The sequence below is a fragment of the Typopeltis vanoorti genome, chromosome 21, assembly GCF_054136105.1.
Source record: "Typopeltis vanoorti isolate ZY-2024b chromosome 21, IOZ_Tvanoo_1.0, whole genome shotgun sequence".
Lineage (NCBI taxonomy): Eukaryota > Metazoa > Arthropoda > Arachnida > Uropygi > Thelyphonidae > Typopeltis > Typopeltis vanoorti.
In genome coordinates this window covers 29,617,723-29,642,725 of record NC_143569.1, presented here as the reverse complement: position 1 = coordinate 29,642,725, position 25,003 = coordinate 29,617,723, and the positions used below count along the sequence as shown (strand labels likewise).

The following is a 25,003-nucleotide window of genomic DNA, read 5'->3' as shown; positions in this document are numbered from 1 at the left end:
TATTTAATGAATAACTGTTACAGCACAGGGATATATAGAAATATTTCAGAATATTTCAAGATATCTGTTCGTTTCTGCTTAGTTCTCACCGCCTCTCCTCTCTCAGAGTCATAATTTTAAAGCTTGATTGAAATGGAATAACAAAAATCATTGCGTCTTAACATAGAGTATGCTAAATTTTTGGAGAACCTATATTTTAGCATAAGTTCTCCAAAATTCTTTAATAAGGTAAATAATTTTGGTTAAAGATTTCTCACATCCTTCTTTTATTTCTCGCAGTCCGTAAGGACATTTTTTAAAACTTCGTGTGGGGAAGATAATATTTAGAACAGAAACTAGTCATTGCTGTTTTTAGGATTACACCAAAAAAAAAAAGCTAGGCCATATGGTAAACATATTTTGTGCCAAATACTTGTCTTTAATGACCGCTTTGACTGTTTTTTGTATGGGAAGAAAAATTAATCTTTTGAACTTCAACTGAAAAGTCCTTATTAGATATTTTCACGTCCTAGGTGAGATTCAAACCCAGGTCTTTCCAACTAAAAGTTTTTTTTTTCCCCTGAAGGTTCCATGGAGGTGAGATAAATAAATTAGTTTTCTGTTCTAAACAAAATGTAATGAAAATGCAGATTCGTTAGACCTATAATAGGTATTGAATCATCTTATCTCAAAATTAGAATAAAAAAAATAAAACATAACCAAAATTACTAGTAAATGCATATAATTATTTATCCTTCTAGGCTACAGTGTGAAAACCCCCGCTTTAGTATATCGTTGTAGTAATACAACGATACCCCTCCCTCCATCCACCTAAGAATACCATCGTACGTAAACAGTCTGTACAGAAAATCAGATTCTCCACATCTGGAAATTTTAACAGAACGAAATTAAAACAACTACATATTCGAATAAAAGCATTCAATACTATAAGAAATCCTGAATTGTTTGTAAGTCAAATACTTATGAACGCGAAATCATTTGCCCTTTGATCTGAATTTTATCTATACCTTTTTTCTTTTTTTTTTACCCGAGCTATATCACCTTTTCACAGGTGGCCATAGCATGATAAGGAGTATGATAAGCAATACGATTTCTTGAGTAGTGACGACACCGACCTTCCAGTTGATGTGTCACAGCTTAATATCTCTATCAACTGCTTTAATTTCTTCCAGTATTATGTGCATTCATCTGAAAGTAACTCACAAAGTTTGATGAATAAACAATGTTTATATTTTTCCCTTGGGTTTTTCTTACTGGAATATACTTTCGCTCATGAAAATGGTAAATAAAGGCATTCACTGATTAAATATGGTCTAAATACCTTTCTATTTAGTGAACAGCGAAAGAAGCTCTTTTGTATATATAAAAAAGGTAGGCTGTTTATTTTATGAAGCTTTTATTAAGAATGTATACAGTACACTAATATTTTCGAGTGTGATTCTCAAATTAAATAAGCATCTGAAACGGAAAGATTTACTTTGTTTGTCAGTTGTACGTAATTTTGGCTAGATGTGATTAAAATTTCATATTTGCAATTTCCGTATTCTGATAGCTAAATAAATTCAAAAGAAATTTATTTAGAGGAATAAATTTCTCTCTATATATCCGTAAATATAACTCCGTATAGCTATATGAAAATAAACGAAATTTAGTACTTGGAATACAATTCAAAAGATGTTCGTGTGTTCTATTTCAGTTCTGGTCAGAACAGATTTTATTAGTAAAACATTACGAAGTGACAGCAACAATTCTACAGTTGGTGGATGTTAAGAGCATTTGGGATTCCTAATATTTGTCAAGTCGTTTCAATTTTGATTTTAAGCTGACTATTTGTATCTGGATGCCAGCCTTCAAATTCTTTGAATATTGCATCTTAATGACATATATTCCCATTTTAAAAAACGTAGTATTGTACAAGTTTGGATTTTTGAGTAAAAATGAACACTTTATAATAGAAGCAAAGATGCAGATGCAGATTGAGATAGATGAGTTACCGCAGATCGACAAAGCGATCAGTGCTGTTGATCGACTTGGTGTTGGTTGTGCTTAACGACTTGGGGGCATTAATGTGTCTATCTTTATGAAAACAAAAGTCAAAGAGCGAGAATGGGTGTGTGTGTGTGTAAGGAGTGCGTGGAGGGGGGGGGGTCGCTAGTCAGGAATCGTGGATAGTTCATTATTGCGGTTTGGATTCTGGTTCGTTTAGGTATACTTCATCTACAAGGGTGGTCTGAAAAGTTCTCGGCCTAAAAATGAAAAACGAATTTATAATTTTGAAATTATTTTTATTTTTCAACATAATCTGCCTTAAGACTAATACATTCATTCCAGCGCCATTATCCCGTCCCTGTAGTGGTTCTCAGTAAGATCTGCAAAATACCCCTCTACAGCTGCAATCACTCTTGATTCGAAGAAAAACACTGACCAGCGAGGAAGAGTTTGAGTTTTGGGAAGAGATAGAAGTCAGAGGGAGCCAAATCTGGGAAATAGGGTGAATGTTCCAACAAATCATAGTGCAGATCGCTTAATTTTCCCATTGTCAAAACACTTTTGGGGGCAGGTGCATCGTCCTGATGAAAGATGATTTTTTTCTTCTGCAAACCGGTATTTTCTCATTAATTATTTCGTCTAGTCTGGTTAAAATATGGGAATAATATTCTCTGGTTATTGTTTTACCCTTTTCAAGATAATTAATAAAAAAATGCCTTTGACATCCCAAAACACTGATGCCATGATCTTTCCTGCTGATGGAACCGACTTTGTGTTCTTTGGCGCTGAACAACCGGCTTCTGTCGACTGTTTTGATTCTGGTGTGTAATGATGAATCCAAGTCTCATTCGTAGTAATAATACATCGACGCACCAAATCAGTTTTATTGTTGTTAAAACGCACCAAGCACTGTTCAGAGATTTTCATGCGAGTGCGGTTTTGATCTGCTGTGAGCAAGCTAGAATCCAAACAGCACCATCTTGCGCAAAGCTTTTTCATTTGCAACACTTCATGCAAAATATATCTCGCACGTTCTTTTGAAATGCCTCTAGTCTCAGCGCTTTCACGCACTTTGACTAGCCGGTCATCCAATACCATATCATGCACTTGATCAATGATTTCTGGTGTTGTTTCACTTTTTGGCCGTCCTTCACGTGGATCATCTTCAACTCTGGTACGGCCACGTTATAACCGGCAGCCCAATTCTTAATTGTCGAAAACGAAGGAGAAGAGTGCCCATAAACTTTTATGAACTTCGAATGAATTTCGTTTGGCATTAAACCTTCTTTTACAAAGAATTTTATAACCGCACGATACTCAATTTTATCCATTTCAAGGGATACAGACAACACTTTTGCTTCAGACAGCTGTATAAAACACACTACTTGATAGAATGACTTGCAAGTTCACAAGGATGCTCATGACAGATGTACCAACTTAGAAAAAAATCTTGTCGATATTTTTGCCATCTATGATCGAGGCCGAGAACGTTTCAGATCAGACCACCCTCTTCTATGAATTACTGTATGTTGTTATTATTAATGGTTTTGTTTTTTTAAAAATTTTAGATTAACTAAACAGTAATAAGACTGAAGGGAACAACGGAGTGAGCATAAAGTATGATAAGAATAACACAATTTGGACAAATATTAAAAATGACTTCTTTATATTACAAAAAATATCCTTTTATGAAGAATCATGAAAGAGTTAAAAAGCATCAATTATATCATTTAAAAAAAAAACTAGTTTATCAGTTTTCTCAAAAATACTTTAAATTATGAAACATTTTCGTTTTTCAAATTCTAAGCTTATTCTGGAAAAACTATGAATATCCTAAAAAAAAGGAGTGGACAAACTATATTAGTAGGAAAAATGTGCACTGTATGAAGTAGTGGAAGAGGCAGATGATTATATCCCCTTCTCCCACACGGCTTCACTCATACCTCGAATATAGGAGTATATAGTATAGAAGTATATAGTATAAAGAATAGAGTAAAGAAGGAGTATAGTTGAATAACAGTGTAAGTCCATGGGATTAGCATTTAGATCCAAAAATAAGATAAAGTCTGAAATATTGAAAAAGACATCAATTTTTATTATAATAAGTTGCACCTTAAGAGAATATCAACTCATTAAAAAATTGAGTACGTTAATATTTAGTCCTGGGTAGTATTTTATTTCTGATTTAATAGAAATAAAATAGTCCTGGTTATTATTGCTCTAAGTAATAACATCCCACTTTCACGAACCGGTTCTCCTTCAGCGGATCTGAAGGAGAACCTAATCTATGTGGATGATATAAATATACTTTTCTCCTCGGGCGGGATGCTAAGATTAAAGAGGGACATGTGATCTAAAATAGTGAGACTGCAGATGATATAGTAAAAATAAAGTGAAAATAAATGCTAATAAATAAATACCATTTTTTTGAAATTAGATTATAAGATCAAAGATAATAAGATTACTCTACGATTCAAACTATAAACATTCTAGAGCAAAACCACTAAAAGAAATCACTAACCTAATTTTAATTTTAACCTAATTTTACAAAATTAGGTTAACTGAAGCCATATGGCTCGTATACTAACCTCTTGATTATGTATTTAGGTGAGGAAAAGGATGTCTCGAATTATACATAAAAACATGCAAAAAACAAATAAGAAATAAAATATTACTGAAGTCAACAATTATTGCTCTAAGTAATAACATCCCAGTTGCACCATCTCAAGTGCAACTATGTATCAAACAAACAAAGAAAAAAAGATAGATATAATTAGTTATTATCCATTACTCTAAATTATTCAATAATCATACATATCCGTCAACTTATTTCACAAAAGGACTTTAAAAATCCGTGATTATTGAATTGCAACTGAATTTCGCTTTTATAGAAAATAATTAAGCATGCACCCACGCTAAAAACGGACATTTTTAAAGTGATGTTCGTAATCATTAATATATCTGACTAGTCTGAAATACATCCGGTTTTGAAGATTACCGTAAATTGGTACTAAACCTTAAAAGTATAAGTAACATGTCTTATTAAGCCTTATTTGCTGTAAGAAGCATACAATCGTTTCACACATCTACGGATGTACTGCTAACAATGTAGTTTAAAAGCTTAAGAAATACACTCAAATGCGTTTCTTCTAGAGGAAGTCGACTGAAGCTGTCTGGGGAACACTAACTGTTGGAAGTATTATGATGAAACTTGTTATATTTATATTTCAGAATATAAAAAAGTGACAACATTTAATTTGTAATTGGCTACTATCAGGATCCAAATGGCACTGCGTCACCAACAATCAAACCTACACTAATGACCAGAAACAGAGCAAATTACAAATTTCATATGACAAATCATCTAAAGCAAATGGATCAATAGTGAAAGAAGTGCCTATAAACGCACGCACCATACGCTGATCTTTAAAGTACAGAGAGAAATCTTGTGCTATGCAGATATTCCATTCAGATGGATTAAAGAGTGATAGGTAATCTAAATTAATGAGACTGCAGATGATATAGTAAAAATAAAGTGAAAATAATTGCTAATAAATAATTACCATTTTCTCGAAATTAGACTATAAGATCAAAGATAATAAGATTACTCTAAGATTCGAACTATAAACATTCTAGAGCCATCTCTATACTTGTGATGTAAAAATTTCCATGTTTAGAGTGTATGTGCACATTATACCCTTCGTGTGGGTTTCAAAAAAACTTCAGGCGTTCCGCATATTAGAGACTTCAAGTGGCTTGAAAAAGTTTCGTGTTTGATCCCTAAAGCAGGGTTTCCGAATTGTGTAAAAATAATCAATAATACAAATATATATTTTAAAAAAAGAAAAGAAAATATCCTTAGACTATATGGCACTAATATGTTATAGGTTTACGATTTACAATCTTTCGTGGGTGGGAGTAATATTAAAAAATAAATAAATAAAAACGAAGTATCTAAAGATTTTTCGCGAACGTAGGGAAAGAGATTTTCGAACGACGATAAATTAACTGATCTGATATGGAAGTGGGGGATATTCCTTCCCAAAAACGGATTTTTCAATCCTGCCAACACAGAAACTGACTAGAAGAGCATGTCCATTATTCCAATAAATAAAATGCAGACTATGGTAATCAAGAACACTTAGCAGGTCATGGGTATTAAAAGGTCCAAATAAGAAGCGTTTATATAAAGTTTTTGATTTAAATATGTATTTCAATAAAATTTAATCTTAAGGACAAATCAGTCTCGTCTCTCTTGTATATAAAAGTGTGAGTGTATCAGTCTCTGGCCACTCGTTCGACTTCAAATAAGAATATCCAGGTATTTTTTATATTCAATATTACAGGGAAACGTTTGGTCTCCTAGTTGTAGATGAAAAAAACGATCTGTACTAGACAATGATACATTAAGCGGGAGTCTGTATAATGTATAACGAAAGCATTGAGATTCGTTGTTGAAGCTTTCATGCCAAATACTATGACTACTCTTATTGCAAAAATCATTATGGAAAATCGACTTGCTGTAATTGTGGTTCTATGCTGTATGCCACTTTTATTCAGAGCTATTTAAATGGACACAGCCTATCAATGTTTGAAGCACTAGATCCAATTAATAATCAAACTTGGAGAACTAATATAGCAAAAAAAAAGCGTCATATTGTTTCTTCTTATCCTTCAGACATTTCTATATCTCACATCGTTCAACAAAATTCAACCAGCTAAATCTTTAATATAGTTGTCTCTTCTGCTGTTCAGCATCTTGTGAGAAATTCAGCTTAATAAGATAAATATGAAGAAAAAATTGTAAAATAGATTGCGTCTTTAGTAAACATCTCTAAAGTTAGCATGATTGAACCGATTTTCGACCAACTTTGGTATGCAGCAACTACATTTCTGCCGAATCACAGCCGAAGCACCTAAGGCTACAAGGCCAGTGTGTTATGTATTAATTACATACGTTCGGACTTTTCATGTATCAAACCAAATAACCGGGTCCTGAACACACGAAATTAACAGTAATAAGTTAACATACTTGCTTCTTAGCTTTGCTGGTCGAAGCAGTAATTCGAACCAACCAAACAAAATCCTACGGATATTCTCGAGCCGTTTTTGCCTGTTTATTCTAGAGTTTATTCTAAGTCATCTTCGACTGAAAAGCTTTTATAAAGGTACACACGTCCTTTAAGTTGTAGTTTCATTTTAGCGAACGAAAAAGAGTGGGGAACCAAATTTGTTTCGATGGTGCAGGAACACAGCCACGTTGTTCATGATCAAAAACTGGTGTACAGACAACAGAATGAACGACTAGACATTATAGTAGTGAAGAAATAACCAGCTGTGTGTGTACAGTTTTCGTTAAACATCTAAATAATACTTTAGCTTTAGTGTTCTTAAATGTTTTCAGAAATTCGACCTGCAGTTCGTCTGATTTACCGATGCACAGCTCTTTAACAGCAATTTTCATTTCCTTGATGTTCTACAGCAGGGTTGTCCAAAACACAGTCCGCGGTGCGATTTTGTGCGGCCCACCTGTGGGTTTCAAGAGCGAAAAAATAAAATAACAATTTGAATCGAATGCATATTAGATATTTTAATTCATTCACTAATCGATAATCTCGATGTTGGTAATTTTATCTGGTATTTTTACATCACTATACACCCACCTGTTTTTTAAATATTAGATTTGTTTCAACGTGCATGCTCCCTGCACTCACAGGAACGTGAGCGCGCGATTAGTGCGCAATGTGTCGCTGCTGATCACCAAATTACTTTGCGATATCTTTGCGAAAGCACTTTTTCATCGATGAAATTCATTAAATCAAAGTACAGATGTTCATTGACAAATAATTCTCTTGCAAATTTACTGTGATTCGCAACTATAAACATCGAAACTGATATAGGTACTTTCAGTGGCGCACTCAGGATTTAATCGTGGGGGGGGGGGATGAGCACTCAAGATTTAATCCTGGGTAGTTCAATAGACGATTTGAGAATAGACACTACGCATTGCATACGACCTATGACTGAACATCTGCAGTGATCGCCAATAGATGACACCAGTGATCTCCTCTGGCCAAGCTCGGGCAAACGAAGTAGTGCTCGGTTCGCCCAAGGACTTCTTTGCTCGCCTTATGTTCACAGCGGCCATGATTCCCGAGAGTTATAGGGTACTTATGTGATAGTTAATTCATAAGTGGTATAGAAATAGAAGACACGACACAACATAAATTTAAAAAAAAATGAATTTTAATTAGGAAAAGATTTTTGGAAAATTTTCTAGTGTTTTTTTCCTTTTTCTTTTTTTTTGGGGGAGGGGAGGGGAAGGGCCCCTTGTCCCCCCTGGGTGCGCCACTGGATACTTTAGTAAACGAAGCCGAACTACTGCAGAGCTCTCGCTAAAATTAAATAAAGAATTATGTTTCTTGTCTACTGTTCCAATAAAAACTTTTATAAACACCATGACTTTTCTTTCTTACGAAATTTTCGAAGTGCTTGCTAAACCTAACTAACGGTAGGACTCTCAAAGTAATTTAATATATGTACTGTATTTATTATTATGGATGCGGCCCTTGGATTACCTAAGGTTGGATCTGCCTAACTTTCTTTCGATCCGTTGATAATAGTTTTCCTGATGATTATTTGCAACATTCCAAGCATGTCTCTCTCAATAATTAATTAATTAATTAATAATTATTATTTATTAAGTATTATTTAATTAATTAATTAATTAATTAATTAATCAGTAAATCTTTTTATCTGCAAAGAATGCTATGGGCGTTTCACCAGCATAACGAACAGACCTGTGGGAACATTCATTTTATCGACACAATACGCTGTTACATGGCCCTGGCTGCTTTGAGTAATTTAGAAACTATCGATAATCTGAGCATTGTTTAAGCATATATAAACATAAAAGAATGAAAATTATTATAACTGCTTTCAGTGGCGCACTCAGGATTTAATCTTGGGGGGACCGAGTTGAGTAGACGATTTGAGAATACACATTACGCATCGCATAGGACCTATGACTGAGCATCTGCAATGATCTATTCTATTCATAAGTAGTACAGAAATACAAGACACAACACAACATAAATAAATAAAAAAAGAATTTTAATTAAGAAAATATTTTTGGAAAATTTTTCTTTGGGGATGCCAGGGCCCCTTCTCCCCTATCTGTTTGCGCCACTGACAGCTTTCAAACTGGTGAGTTTGTATAATTTTCGAAATGAAAGACTGGTGTGGAACCTCTAACACATTAGTACTGTGAATAGCCGAATACCTTAAGGATTAGATCAGTTGTCTCAAAGCTTTTTGAGCACACAGAGACCGGAAAAGTAATCGGAAGACGTACCATTCCTATCCAAATTAGGTGGAAGAGGAAGGTGACGGAATATACAGGGTGTTCGGGATAAATTTGACAGTTTCGTAAGGAAAAAGAAAATCTTCTTTGTATCTATTAAATTTAATGAATTGACAAAAAAACATTACAGGCAGAGTTAATTACAATACTATCAACAAGATTTACTCAAAATAACCACCATTAGCATCGATCACAGCTTCAATTCTGCTTCGGAACCTCGAACAAGCTGATGCTACAGTCTCCCTGGGAAGGGCCGCAAAAACTGTTTTAATTTTATCCATTAACTGGGCTTTTGTATTACTGGAAGTGCGATTGGTGTCTTTTTCAACTGCGCCCCATACAAAATAATCCATGGGGTTAAGGTCTGGGGAGTTTGAAGGCCAAACATTTGGACTGGTGAAGTCGTAGAAATTTTCAGACAACCATTTTTGACTTTTCCCAGAGGTGTGGCAAGGGGCCGAATCCTGCTGCCATACACACGGCCTACCATTGGCTACCCTTATTATCCAGGGCTTGACTACAGTTAGCAACTCCACGAACAAAGCCCGAATTCCAATGCCAGGGTTCTTCAACACCTGTTCCTGCAGATTTGCGAGGAATTCTGCTGTACGAACGCAATCAGATCGTCTGCTAGGGATCTTTCTTCTTGCTACATCCTCGTAGTCACCATTGCAAGTCTCTAGTTCATGCCTGATTGTTTTTACTGTATTCAGGGAGCATTGGGCAGCAGTCGTAATATCCTTATTTTGATGGCGGGCACGAATCATCATGATACAAGTTATTCTCTTCCATGATTCAGGTGGGTTCCAGCTATCCATCCTTTCTGACATCTTGTATATGAATGAAGAAGGGTCCAAACTTTTAAATGAAGAGAAGTGTGTGTTAATACATGTAACTTACGGAAAAATATAATTAATTATAAATATGTCAAATTTATCCCGAACACCCTGTATATATATAAATATTCCAATAATGAGCACAACTGAAATATCTCCATTTTTAAAGTTCAAGAGTGGTGCTGATGACGAAGATGAATTTTGGAACCATCCGTTAATACACAAAATGGATGGAAATGTGAAGCGAATCTAAGAACTTGTTCTTGAAAATATGCGTGACCCTTAGTAAGTGAGATGACTAGTTGGGAAATGCATTTGGATCGTGTCAATATATGTTGACACAAGCTTTCAGCATGCGTCGGACTGCAGCAAAAATTCTACAGAAATAATTTAAGCAAATTGCTTGGATTATTTCTGTTGACTTTGTATGTTACGCATGACAAGTTGTCTAGGTGGACGTGCAAAATATTAATTCCAAATAACTAAAATATCATTAGGAGTATTAACGTTACAAAAATCACTCAAACAGCGATAAGAAAATATTTAGCTGATTCACAGTTCTTGTTTGAATTACATGCAGTAAAACAGTACCAAAATAAATATGTGATATTAAGGAACAGCCAGATTTTTCATCAAGAACTTTGTAGTAACTAAATCATATGATATAGAACAATATGGAATTTTGCTAATTCGTAAGGAAATCACGCCAACAAAAGAAGAATATTATGCTATATCAAGACAATATGTTTCAACTTATAATTGCAAAGCGGTGCAATTTATTTCTTAAACATCTTGGCATATATATAAAGCATAGTTTCAGAACTGTGCTTTATATATATGCCAAGTATATCGAGCATATCGTATATCGAGATCATCAATAGCTCATATGATGCAATGAAAATAAAATTTATTCAGATACTATCAACAAGCGAAGTCTCAAGTAAATGAAGCATACTAGATCACTGGCACAACGACAAAGTGCATTTCACAGTAGAGGTTATTATCAGCTGCTAGATAAGATTTCTAGCACCTGCTAGAGTCACAGAAATCTATAGTTGAATAACAGCGTAAGCCATGGGATTAGCATTTAGATCCAAAAATAAGATAAAGTCTGAAATATTGAAAAAGGCATCAATTTTTATTATATTTTGGTTTTAATGAAAAAAAAAAACTTTCTGGCCGGATGGATGCACAGCAGGATCAATTAAACCTAACCATGATAGCGGGCAAGGAGATAGTTTCAAGCTCTAAATTTAAATACAGAAATTAATTTATTTTTCCTATCAAATGTTCACCTGCATTTAAAACATTACTACACACACACACACACACACACATATATATATATATGTGTGTGTGTGTGTGTGTGTGTGTGTGTGTGATTATATATATATATATATATATATATATATATATATATATATATATACGGTTAACACACATAGTTTTTAACATACATACAGTTACTGGAGCGTAAGTGATGTGTTATAAACTGTTGCACAACTCGAGCACATTGAGTTCACCAATGCGAAAGAGGACCTGTTTCAATATGGTGACCGTTCTCGTGGACCAGAAATTGCATCTTGTACATAGCATTTTCAATATATATATATGTGGGGGGGCGGGGGAATTTTTTACCTTGGGTGTAATGTACGTTAATGATACCAAACAATGCCAAGACATGGACAGAAGGATTCTGTAAAAAGAAATAGTTCAAAAAGTAGCTAATAGGGGAAACCTGGGCTGTACAATATAAATAAAAGCGTTGAAATGGACAAACAAATGAATAACAAAGACTAAACTGAAATGATAATACAACAGTAAAACATTTACTGACAATTTAATTTAGCACCGTAATTACGGAATTACAGTTACTGGAGCATAAGTGATGTCATAAACTGTTGCACAACTCGAGCACATTGAGTTCACCAATGCGAAAGAGGACCTGTTTCAATATGGTGACCGTTCTCGTGGACCAGAAATTGCATCCTGTACATAGCATTTTCAATAGCAGAATGTAACATGTCTGAAGGAATGTTCATCACAGTCGGTAATACGTTGTCCTAAATTTATGGCTGCCAAGTTCGAGACACCGCCAAGATAGAAGTTGCCCTTCAGGTAACCCCACAACCAAAACGCGCATGGAGTAATATCAGGTGAACGAGGTGGTCATACAACCGGAAAGAAGCGACTAATCACTCTTTCTTCTGTGAAGTGCTTCCATAGAAGCTGCTGTATCGATCATGCAATGTGGGGATGTGCATCATGCATAAAAATGGTCTCATGCAGACATTGCCGTTGCTGAAGTTGTGGAATGACGAAACTGTTCAGCATATCGCGATATTTCCGTGCGGTAATAGAACAAGTTACTAGTCCTGTCGGAGTGATGTCCTCAAAAAAGAATGACCTTGTTATAAAATTTGCTGTGAATCCACACCAAACGATAATTTTCGGTGAATGTAATCGAAGTTCCTGGAGCGCACGGGGTGATTCGGGATAAAATGTAATAATTTTGCGCAAGACTTTCCATACCATGGAATAAGGCATATCTAATTGTCACACTACTACACAGACGACGCTGCTACTACCAGCAACATTTTCGTGTGATCTGTCGACAATCGTACACTATACATGTAGTGTACGTAGGTTCGTACTTTGTACGTATTTGTACATTTTTACGTATTTGTTCGTATTTCTACGTAGGTTACCTACTCACTGATGAGTAGGGAACCTACGTGAACTTACATGAAAAGAACACACAGTTTATCATATGATTTTTATATTATGTGAAATACGAGTATTTATTGGATATGATATTTATAAAAAGATATAACATTTAGTCAGAGGAAAATTGCTAGTAGCAAACAAATTAATATTACAACATCTTAACATCGCTCCTAAATGATGTACTAACAAAATGCATCAACTTCCGGCTGACAAAGTTAGCATAAGAATGATGATGAATAAAAAAAATAGCTATCTCGAATGACACTAAATTCTGCTGTATATTAGAGGAATACTACTTCGAAAGTTTGCAGCAAAACCAATAAATTAATGAACAATATTCTGAAATGGTTTGATGATAAACTAACGACGCTTTATTGAACATTTAGAATGTTCCCTTATTTCCAACTGCGGACACATCTACATTTATACGTATACAAACTTAAAAATTATTGCTTACAGTAGCTACAGAACCAAACATGAGCAATAGATATTTATTACTCCAAAACAAGTGTAAGTAACATTTTCGCAATCTAGCAAGCAATAATCAAATCATTTAGAACACAATTATTCAGAGAGATGAAATCCTTCTACTACTCTTTGAAGGCTTATTTCCTGTGGATGGAGTTATACATATTAGACACTGGCTACAAATATGAATAATATGAATGTCCCGCATTTTTTCATAGTACCAAAAAATTGGTTAACATATATCGATGCCATTAAATCTAGGTTACACTTAAAAATAATAAACTTTTTCTTATTTATTTTTGTGATAATTATATTCATTATCTACATCTGGAAATTTATAAACTATTAGTGCCATGGGTTGGCTAAGGCATAACCTAAGAATCTTGTTCTAGAAACCCAGCGTGAATTTTTTTTCGCTTCCGCCTCCAATTAATAATGAAATGGTTTTTCAGTAGGTTTTTCATAAATTTTCGCAAGCAACTATGCTGTAGTGGATTCTAATTCACAGTCTGTTGATTTCAATGCGCATACGGAACCTAATCAGTCACCGAGACTTGATGACAGTAATTAACTCCCAATTGGAAATAGTATATATTATATTATGTATATATTATATTAGTATATAATATATTATGGAATTGAAAAAAGGCAACAGTCTCCAATTTTTGCATGACACCGTAACCTATATCTCTCTTTATATGGAGGGATACCAAACAGATATACCATAATTACATTACAAACGTGATTCAATTCACGCTTCTAAAAATAAAGCGGAAGCGATCAAGAGTTGAACTAATGTTATACTGAAAACAAATTGCATATACTGCGTTGATTTTAAATTAGTGCAGAAGAAAACGGCTGTGTTGAATACCCTTCAATAAAGATGTATTGATCAAACAAGATTTTTCCTGATTAGCACAAAATGACTTGTTTGTTTCGAATTCACACAGATACGAGTATTATTAAAATATACTCTTAGTCGTCAGTGCGCTGTTTCTTGCAACAAACATATCGTCCTAATTTTCATAGAACGAATTATCTGTTTTCAAAGAGGATAGTCGTGGCATCTCAAAGGCAGAATTATCCGATCTCGCCTGAAACTGGATAATTTTACCAGAGCTGTGAAGTCCTTAAAACGCTCCTCTCATTCTTAATGGTATCGAACGTAAACCTTTCTTTAGTAAGCAATGGGTCGCATTTTTGTTCTTCCAAATACATAAGAAAATCATCTCTATCATCTTGCAGAGAACGATCATCCTGCTGAAGACAGGATGGTAGCTTTGTGAATCATAAAGAAATCACAGCGGGACTGCATTCATCTTACAAACTAATTAAGCTTAATTCCAAAATTTACATCAAGTCTAATTCATATCAGGTAAAATATTACCCTAAAGAAAGGTACTTACAGGAAATGGTGACGATGTGATAACGGTTTTGTGGAATAGCATCATCATCATTTTCCTATATGCACGCTCAAGGGATGTCCAGACTATTATGACAGCACTACATGATTAAGTTTACATTATTATTAATCTCATATCAACAATTTTCCTGCAAATTAGTCTATTACTTGCCAGCACTCCAATATTGTCATAGCTAACATTTCGTTCTTCTAATGCACTTTTGACTAAACTAATCCACCTAGACCTTAGACTTTCTCTCGGTCTTTTTCCTGCCATCTTGGCATCAAACATCTGTTTTGTTAACCTTTCTTCCCCATTCTGTTTAAATGGTACTACCTTAGATTAGCCCTGCTCACACATTCTTGAATGCTAACAATCTCAAGTTCCTTCCTAACGTCTTCATTTTTCATATGATTTTGCCATTGATGCCATTTGTTCAGACCCTTAATTTTCTAAGAACTCTCATACCTGTGGTCTTAATCACTGATCAATGATTTATTTCTAACCCAACTCTCCGATGCATAACTTGAAACTGGTTTGAACACTGTCTTCTATACTGCTAGTTTGGTCTTTTGGCTAATTGCTCTCTTATTCCATATAAATTTATCCAACTAGCTCTCCACCATACCAACTGCTTATTCTACTGTCTATTTCCATATTTAGCGTGTCATCTTCATTAAAATCTGTTTGCCTAAATAGCTGCAATATTTTACTTATTGTATAGGCTCTCCATTCAGAATGCAGTTGACATTTTCCATGTTCCTGCCTATTTTCATTGTTTTAGTCTATGAAATTTAGTGGAATAACATGAGTGCTGTTTTCAAATATAAAAAGACGAATACTTTTCTTTTCTTCAGTATCTTATACTGTTTACAAAACTGTGCAAAATATTGAATTCAGCTATCACTTTTGAGGAAGAGAGAAAAATTACTACACTCATGCATTATATCAGTTAGCAAGGTTCGAGTGTGTCCTTCCTTTATAATTATATACTTCTACAGACAATTCAAGAAACTATAACGCTTAGACACAAAGAAACAAAATAAGAAAGGAAAAAAAAGAAGAGCTTTGATTAATTTGGACGCTTGTCTCTTTAATAAGAGCAAATGTGGGACTTACAATTATACCCAACAATTAAATGGAAATTATAACTAGACGCTACCACGCACTCACGAGCGAAAGTGTTAGCAGTTATTATATTTTTTTCTAGTTTCACGTATGAGAGACAATTGCCAAATTTTTTATTTAAATTATCCTTTAATGTATTTTCTAATAAAGCATCACCGAAAATACCAGACATTTTGGCATTGAGTATTTGCATGAACACAAGACAGTTCATAATCCGGATTTTTCTCCTCAGGAAAGAGCGATACAAACATCTCACATTATTAAATATTATAGTTAATATTATAATATTTGCCAGTAAGTTCTTGTGTAGCCTTGTAAAATGGACTCGACCATTGTAGACAATTCGAATTCAATTCGAATGTCCAATTAGAGGAATTTCATTTTCCGGAAAATTGCTTACAAATCTTCCAGAAACTCAGATTTTAATCTTACAAATCAGAAAAAAAATTACTGTATAACTCGCTGTTTCAGACAAAAATACGTTAGGATACGTTAATATATGTTAATATGCGTATACAAAACGATACGTTAGGAACACGGAATCGTGATAGATCTGAAATTATTGTTTCTCCAATTCTTCAAATCCACTAGTAATTTCCAAACGAAACTTCCTTCCGCTGCCTTTCGGGAACAAAAAAAGGTTCATTGAATTTTGGGTTTCATTCCAAAATTAACAAAAACTCGTATCCTTTCGTTCAAAAGTTGATTTCTAATCTCATACTTATATAACAATTTCATGAATTAATTGTATGTATGTATGTATGTATATATATATGTTTATACATTACAATGAATTTTTATTTATTTTTTTATGATTTTTTTTTCAGGCGCAATTTGTCCTTATCAATGATTTCACAAAAAGGCATGCTTTATGTAGTGGCAGCTTCTTGTTTATATGTGATGTTTCTCGTGATGTATTATTCTGGCAACCGTTTTATCTATAATGCAGGGAAATACACAATTATTAAAAACATCACGAATGCGTTACAAGACGATACAAATAACTTTGAATCACATAATAATGAGATTCAGTGGACTGTTGATAACAGATGGGAAGCATTAGGTGACAAAATAGCTGTATACTCAGCTTATTGGAATCAACAAAGGAACGATAAAAAATCGGCTATATTTGTACTAGGAATTGTAAATAATAACAAGATAGCGCAAATGAAAATCAGCTGTAAAATCATTTATAATGAAGAACAAGAAGACACCACCGTGATTTCGTCTGTTAATATTATTCCAGAACATAAAAGTTTAAAGTACAGAGCAGTCATTTTTGTGTGTGATTGTGATAGAGAACCATCAGCAGTAACTCTGCACATAGACGATTCTAATGAAACATCAATGTGGATACCGGTTGTGTCACTGATGGTTGATGAGAGTCCTCCCGACAGCATTGCCATATGCGTTCGTTCTATGTTTGGTAATTTTAATAATACTTTAGCAATTGCTGAATATGTTGCATTTTACAGCATTCTGGAAGTGGACCATTTCACCTTTTATGATTATCAGACCACGAATCATTCGAAGGAGTTCATAAAACAACTTCAGCAATTTTATTCAATTGATTTTCTTTCGTGGAATGTCCCCGATAACTTCTCCAAAGCTTGGGAAATAGGACAGTTAGCTAATATCAATGATTGCGTATACAGAAACATGCACAAGTTTAGCTATATTATTGTGTTAGACTGGGATGAGTTTATAGTTCCTAAAACACAGTTCACTTTAAAAAAGTTGCTCAAGCAGCTTCCTAAAACAACAAGCAAAGGAAAACAAATCGGAAGTTACATATTCAGACAATCATTTTTTTGTTTAGAATATCCACCGGATCCAAACGCTTTGCAGTTACCTGTTCCTTTATTAACTCAGGTACATACTTTAAGAGAAAACAAAATATGGCCACCTCTATCTAGATCAAAATATGTTATTAAACCATATTCCGTAATCCACGGAGGAATTCATTTCGTATGGCAGCATAAAAATAACTTTGAATCATATAATGTACCTACTAATATAGCTCTTCTTCATCATTACAGAAAAGGCGTATGCAGGACAAAGGGCAACTCAGGAATTTGGGAAGTAGAAGCAAGAAAATACAAAGATAGGTTACTTCAATCAGCTGCTATACATGCATGGCAAAATATGTCTACGAAGCAATGATGGCTATAATTCAGTAGTGCGTGTACCTTCTCTAAATGATATCTCTGAAAAAAGATAATGCTGGATGATTCCATTTAAGCTGCTAAAAACAAACTGTTGATAAATATATTGAACTCTCCACTTAGTGATGTAGGCAATTTTTATCTGATGAACTTCAACTTCGCTGTGATCTACATTTCGAGAAACCATATCATGTCATGTTTTTGTTAAGTACGGAAGATATTTTTATCTGAAGAAACTTTAACTTGTGAACTATTTCGAGAAATCTTATCATACCATGTTTTTGTTAGGTATGGAAGAAAAAAAAATTTTTATTTTTAAATAAATATATATCTTAATATAAACCAAAGTGCATATAAACATAAAAACAAAGATGCAAGAGAGACCCAGAGCTTCTCATTTAGCCATTTTCGCACATAGGTAAACCTCCAGTACGAGAGAAATACTCGGTCCGTCCCTACCAGTCAAATCAGTGTATTGCAAGATGACAGATCAAAGTTTCCTCGATATTCAATTCCATTGAGAAACAACTTTTCTATTTGCATGACTGCCATATTTTTGTCCATTGTGCAACATAGACAGCACACACTATGAGACTTTCCCTTACACCCCCCCCGCGTATTAAACCCTACCCTCTTCAGAACCAAATACACTGCTTGGAGAGAAGTCAATGGATACCACATGGGCAAGGTGCATCGTACCATGTAACGTCACATGTTTGTAGCTGGTAGAAATTGGGAACAGAAGGGAACTGATGGAATTTAAAAGCGACGTTGTGATAGGTCACCTTGTTGCAGGCCTATCTGTTTGGCAAATTATTGATAAATTGGGTTATCCCAGGTCGCCAATCAGTAATACCATACCGAAATGTAAGCGCAGAGAGTCAACTGCAAGTGCAATCAGCAGTCGACGACTCACCACACTCACCGAAAGTGATTATAGGGTGCTACGAAGGATAATATGTAAAAACAGCCATTTATCAGCCGACACGTTGAACGCAGAGTTCCGGGAATCGACTGGAACACGAATCTGTACAAAAACATTCAGAACCGAGGCTCAGAAAATTGCAGCATCGTCTTCAGTGGTGCAAAGAGCGTGTACAGTGAGACGTGAAAGCTTGGAAAACAGTGTTATGGAGCGACGAACCACGCTTCACCCTCTACCGAGCAGATGGACGGATGTGTATGGGTGTGGCAGGGTGAACCTCAACTATGAAATTCGGAGGTGGCGGTGTGATGGTATGGTCCTGTTTTTCCTAGTTTGTTCTCGGATCTCTGTTTGTGGTTGAACTCCGAGAGGTATCTGAACATTCTGGAGAATGCGACATTGCGATTCTTCCTGTTTTGTGGCATTTTCTAGGGAACTGACCATGGTCCCTTTCAGCAAGACAATGCACTGTGTCATAAGACTGCTGCCGTAACTGCGTGGTTTGTGGAAGTGAACGTCATCACACTTGACTGATCTCCACAGATCCCTAATCTCAATCCTAATGAACATCCGTGAGATGAACAGGAGCGTCGGTCGAGGTGAAGGGACATCCGCTGCACAACAATCCCGGACCTTATTACATGCCTACAGGAAGAATGATCCAAAATTTTCATTGATAGCTATCTTACGCTTACGGAACGTATTCCCCGTAGGATTTCTGCAGCGAAAGGAAGTCCTACATCTTATTAAGGTAGGTGCCATGGCTGCTTTTTCCTCTATGGTGTCTGTTGAATTCTTTCCAAGCAGTGTAATATTATACGAAACATTTCCAACTACCAGGCATAGTTATGACTATACAGGTGGAAGTTACATAAAATAGATAAACAAATAGCTATGGTCAACGCCCACAATCACATCTGGCGATATTAAAAGCCCTTCCATTTTTTTCATCCAAGAAACGTCTGGAAAAATAGCCAGACTTTTACTATGCCTTAGAATACATGTTTCATCGAATATCAAGTTGGCTTCCTTTATATGCTTGTCTAAGGATAAGCAAATTTAGTTTATTCATGTAGAGGCCTATAAAGTTCCCTAGTGTCGTATTCTAGCAAAGCAGATAGATTAACAAGGGTCGACCTAGATGAACACCCCGACTATATTCTTTACCAAGAATAAAACAGGTTTGCAAAGTATGTAGTTTCAATAAGTCACAGAGTTCATTAGAACAATACCAAATTTCTCTACAGAATCAATTTATTATCATTGAACTTATGAATCTGTTCTCTCTAAACATAAAGTGTATTAATATTTATTTATATTTATATATGATTATTTAGAGCAATGTTTCTATAACTTCAGTAAAATAAATGTTTCCCATGTATTAATATGTTAATAATAGGTAAACTAAATGAAATTTTGTCTGAATATTTTCTGATTCTGACAATACAACCGAACTCATGGGAAATAAAAAAATAAAAATAAACTATATAGCTGGTCCTTTTTCATCTTCATATAATCTGGAAATTATTTTTATTTCTGTATAATATGAATAACAACATTTTTTACTTTCAGCAGGAGTTCATCGTTCATCTTCACACTTGCAATGATTTCCTCGAAATCATTGCATGTTGGCATATTTCAGCTGAAATATGTCATCTCTTAAAATATTTCTATTTTATCTTATAATTAAAACAAAAGTACCTTTCCATGAGAAAGTCAGAGGAATTCGGAATAATAAAAACTGAGCATCATTACAAGAACACCGAATATACAAAAACTGACCTGTTTTCATGAACGTGAAGTGAAGAAAATTTAATAAAATCGACAATTTTGGTATTTTTTTTACAGCTGTCCGCTATTAATAACTGTGTCTGTGATATCATTTAACTGCTCGTATGAGGGTTTTTATCCAACTAAAATTTTATTAGTGGCCCGTTACGTTTGTAGGCATAGCCTATTACGATTTGAAACCGCGACCACTTCGAGGATAAGGTGGTTAGCCCTGTGCCTCCCGGTGTGTCTGTAGATGCGTGTGTTCACGGGACTGGTTTACCTGTTCTGGGGGACGAAAAACCCGAGTTTCCGGGTGATAAAAACCCACCTCCGTGTCAGACTGGCTAACTCACCTTTAGTCGAAAGAGACCAGATAAAGGTTCCTGACGTCTTGAACAGGAATCGAACCCAGGTCTTTCCGACCAAAGGGCTTCGTCCATACGGACTGAGCTACGGAGGCTCATCCAACTACCAAATCCCCTATATTTTCCCGATAGCATGAACTCCATATGTAATTATTTCTATTTTGATCCTATTAAAAATTAATGCTATACTGATCGATTTTTTGATACAGTATTATTACTAGTGTGTGTTGAAGATGAAAGACAGAACAGCTAGCCTTTAAAATATAAATGATTTAATACATTTGTGTTCTCATTAAATCATACTGAATAGTACTGAGTTTTCGTACTTTTGAAATTAAGTTGTCTTTCACATTTCCTGAACAATTTTTTTTCTTTACTGCACTTTAATGAACCGTTTGATCTGTGTCAATGAAATAAAATTCAAATATTTGCAGATCTATTTCCCAATAGGGTACTGACCTCCATTTGTGCAGTACAATTAATTCTTCTGGAAGAGTGGAATATTTTCACATTTTACAATAAGCGATGATACCTGAAGATAAGCAAATACTGCATTTTCAAGATTTAGCATTCAAGCAATTTCTCGCAATTTAGTTAGGAAAAAAATCAAGAGATTTTAACATATCATTTGTGTTTTCTTTTCAAGCTGTCGAAGTATGGTTGGTTACATACAGTTATTTGACAAAAAATGAATGCAAAATACACATTGAAGCCATTTCTTGTGCTTATCTTCCGGACATTACGAATTAGCTATTGGGGATGAAGTGGATCTTGCCATGGTTGGTTATGGCGTATGTGAATTATACATACGGGTGCGTATGTGTAATTCACATGATTTTCTCCATGTGATATTTCAAAATAAGTTTAACTATGGTTTTACAGGAGAGGCAGCAATTTACCATCAACTCCTTTTTGACTCATTTCCGTTAGTCTCAATTGACTGTTGTCCTCTCAGCTTGGGATTTATTTCACAGTAGGGATATTTACATATATTTTTAACACATTTATTATATTAGGTATTTTTTACAACACAAATAAATAATTATTTATTCTTATTTCAAACTGAATATTAAGTTTGGTACTATAATTTTCAACATAATTCCAAAGATTATACTTCAAAACCCGTATTTTTGTCACTGCTATTCTATTCTGTTAATTTCACAATGAAGTGCGACAGTTTATACTAAGATTTGGTATTGACACTTGTAATTTTTTTTCAAACTGATTGATTGTTTTTCTCCATTTTACTTTTAAAATTCAGTTTAACTACATATTCTAACCAGAATAACTGAGCAAAAAAATAAATACATAAATAAATTGTGTGTGAATTTACTGTGACTTCAAAAAAAAAAAATATATATATATATAGAGAGAGAGAGAGAGAGAGATATGGTCTTACTTAAATTTGTATAACACATCAATGACACCCAGTTGTTCATTTAAATTTACACATTTTATTTCAGCGAAATATTATTTACAAATTGTATTTACTGAATCTAACATACAGAAAATAAATAAAGTGAAGCATGCACTCTATTTTTTTGTTCCTAAATCTTCTTATTGTTAAATTTACGCTGTTGTTCAAAGGTTCCCATGGCTGTGGAATTATAATCATGTGGTTTTTGACAATGTGAATCTCATCTGAAAGTTTATTCATTTGTGATCGTGGGAATTTGTTACTGTCGTAAAATTAACTGTTACGTTTTTATTTTTTTTTTTAAACCAATACATATATTTTTGAGCATTGTTATAAGCACAGAATCTTTCGTTATGTTTCCAAAAGCATTTGGAAGTATATGGAGTTTTTTCACGTTTAGGGCAACCAGATCATTTAAATTAACAACAGGTCTGCCTATTAAATTGTTAATGTTTTTGATTTTTCTCTGGAGAGTAATATTTGATATCTGCATGTTGATTATATCATCCAATTTCTTAGTTTGTCCAGAGATAGTGAACCAATTTCCCAGTTCAGCTGATGACCATATTTTATTAACCAAGAATTCTGTTTTTTAACTCTTTCAGGTAATTCTTTCCAACTGCACAGTGATTTTGTCAAGGCATATTACAATAATTCCATCAGAAATACAAATTTCTTTAGGAAATATAGTCGAAGCCTTATTCAAACGAAATTGCACATCAATAATACCAATGATAAATAACTAAAACTTCGTATTTTTCACCCACTGTAGAATTTTCACAGTGGGTGAAAATTTTCCTTCATTATTTTTACATTACTTCATTTGGCACTATGAATAAATAGTTATTTATTATTATTTGCGACCAGAAATGAGATATCTTTAAGATAACACAAATGAAAAATCTACAGTAGGGGAAAAATAAATTCACACACAATTTATTAATTTATTTGTTTTTCTCAGTTATTCTGGTTAGAATATGTAGTTAAACTGAATTTTAAAAGTAAAATAGAGAAAAATAACTAATCAATTTGAAAAAAATATATAGAAACATCAAACTCCACATCGAGAGATGCGGATTATCCGGTCGCTGGCAGTTTGAGTTATACGCTCCCAACTGTGGGAAAAAAACATAGCATGACCCAAGTGTGAAATTAACAAAGAGTACCAAATGGAAATTTAAAGGAAGAAGCGTCTGTTAACTAGATTTTAGGGTTATTTACAGAAATTTCGTTCTTTCAACCTTTGTGTTTTGTGTTGTGGTTATAATTCAACTATTTTGGAATATCTATTGGCATTCAGAAGAGCCATTCTGGAGAGAATGTAAGTTAATCTAAATTATCATTAGAATTTTTCTAGACTATAAACGAAAGTTCTTGTAATCCATTAAAATCTCCGTTTATTTATTTAATTTTTTTAAAAAATACTGTTTGTTTTTCATTCAAAAAAGAACTCACTTTTATTTCTAAAATTCTCCCGCCATTCTTGACTCTAAACTAAGAATTCCCATACTAATCTACTGACAAAAAAAATGTATGTGTATGTGTGTGTGTGTGTTTGAGGGGGACACCAATGATAGTTTGTAATTAATTATTCAGAAAAGATCTAAATGTTGCCCCCATCTCGACTCTAAACTAAGAATTCCCATACTCAATAATAGGAATGAAATACCCCAAACCTATGTTGGAAAATTCGTACTGCCAACTATAGACAACCAAAAACAAAACATGACGTCAATCACAAATGTGTGTCACCACGATATCTTATCTCTAACCATCACCCACAAGACCATACGCGAACAAAAACACATTACATGATGTCACTGAGACATGTTCCCCAGAAATTTCCAAACTCATAATGTCATGATTCCTTATCTCTAACCATCACCCACAATGCCATTCGCAAACCAAATGCACAACAGGATGTCACTGACAGATGGGGGCCCCCCAGTGAAATTCCAAAAATTCCACACTCCATCTTATCTCTACCATCACCCACAATCCCATAGCAAACCATTTACTTATCTACATCTCATAACAACACACATCCATGACACTGATGTTGCTTTCCCCATTAACCCTACCCCTATTTGGTTTAAAGTGTCCCACCAATCATGGCACGAATTCTTATCCATTAATATATCTTCCTTTTCCATTCAAAACAATAACATCACTTATTTATAACTAACAAATTGCATCACTTATCTACATCTGATAACAACACACATCCAAGACACTGATGTCGTTTCCCCCATCGGTTAAACTGCCCCACCAATCACGACACAAAACCTTATCTCTAACCATCACCCACAATCCCATACCCGAACAAAACAAACGTGACCTCACACACATATGTTCCCCCAAAAAATTCCAAACATTCCAAATTCATGACGTCAAGCACTGCATCACACACAATGACGTCAATGATCTTATCAGCCAATGATATC

General features: G+C 34.4%; 2 protein-coding genes across 2 annotated transcripts in view; one reads left to right on the top strand and one right to left on the bottom strand.

The window, feature by feature from the left end:
* The window catches only part of LOC150094691 (uncharacterized), a 326,662-nt gene that overhangs the window by 287,283 nt on the left and 14,376 nt on the right, over window positions 1-25,003 (bottom strand). The window lies entirely within an intron of this gene.
* Window positions 1,141-20,400, top strand: LOC150094692 (beta-1,4-galactosyltransferase galt-1-like). The gene is made up of 2 exons (XM_090411269.1): window positions 1,141-1,371; window positions 16,742-20,400. The coding sequence occupies exon 2, from the start codon at window positions 16,761-16,763 to the stop codon at window positions 18,075-18,077; it is 1,317 nt and encodes a 438-aa protein (XP_090267395.1). The 5' UTR covers window positions 1,141-1,371; window positions 16,742-16,760; the 3' UTR covers window positions 18,078-20,400.

What these genes read in the sequence shown, in the direction of transcription:
- LOC150094692 (XM_090411269.1), top strand. Translation starts at nt 16,761, where the DNA reads ATGATTTCACAAAAAGGCATGCTTTATGTAGTGGCAGCTTCTTGTTTA.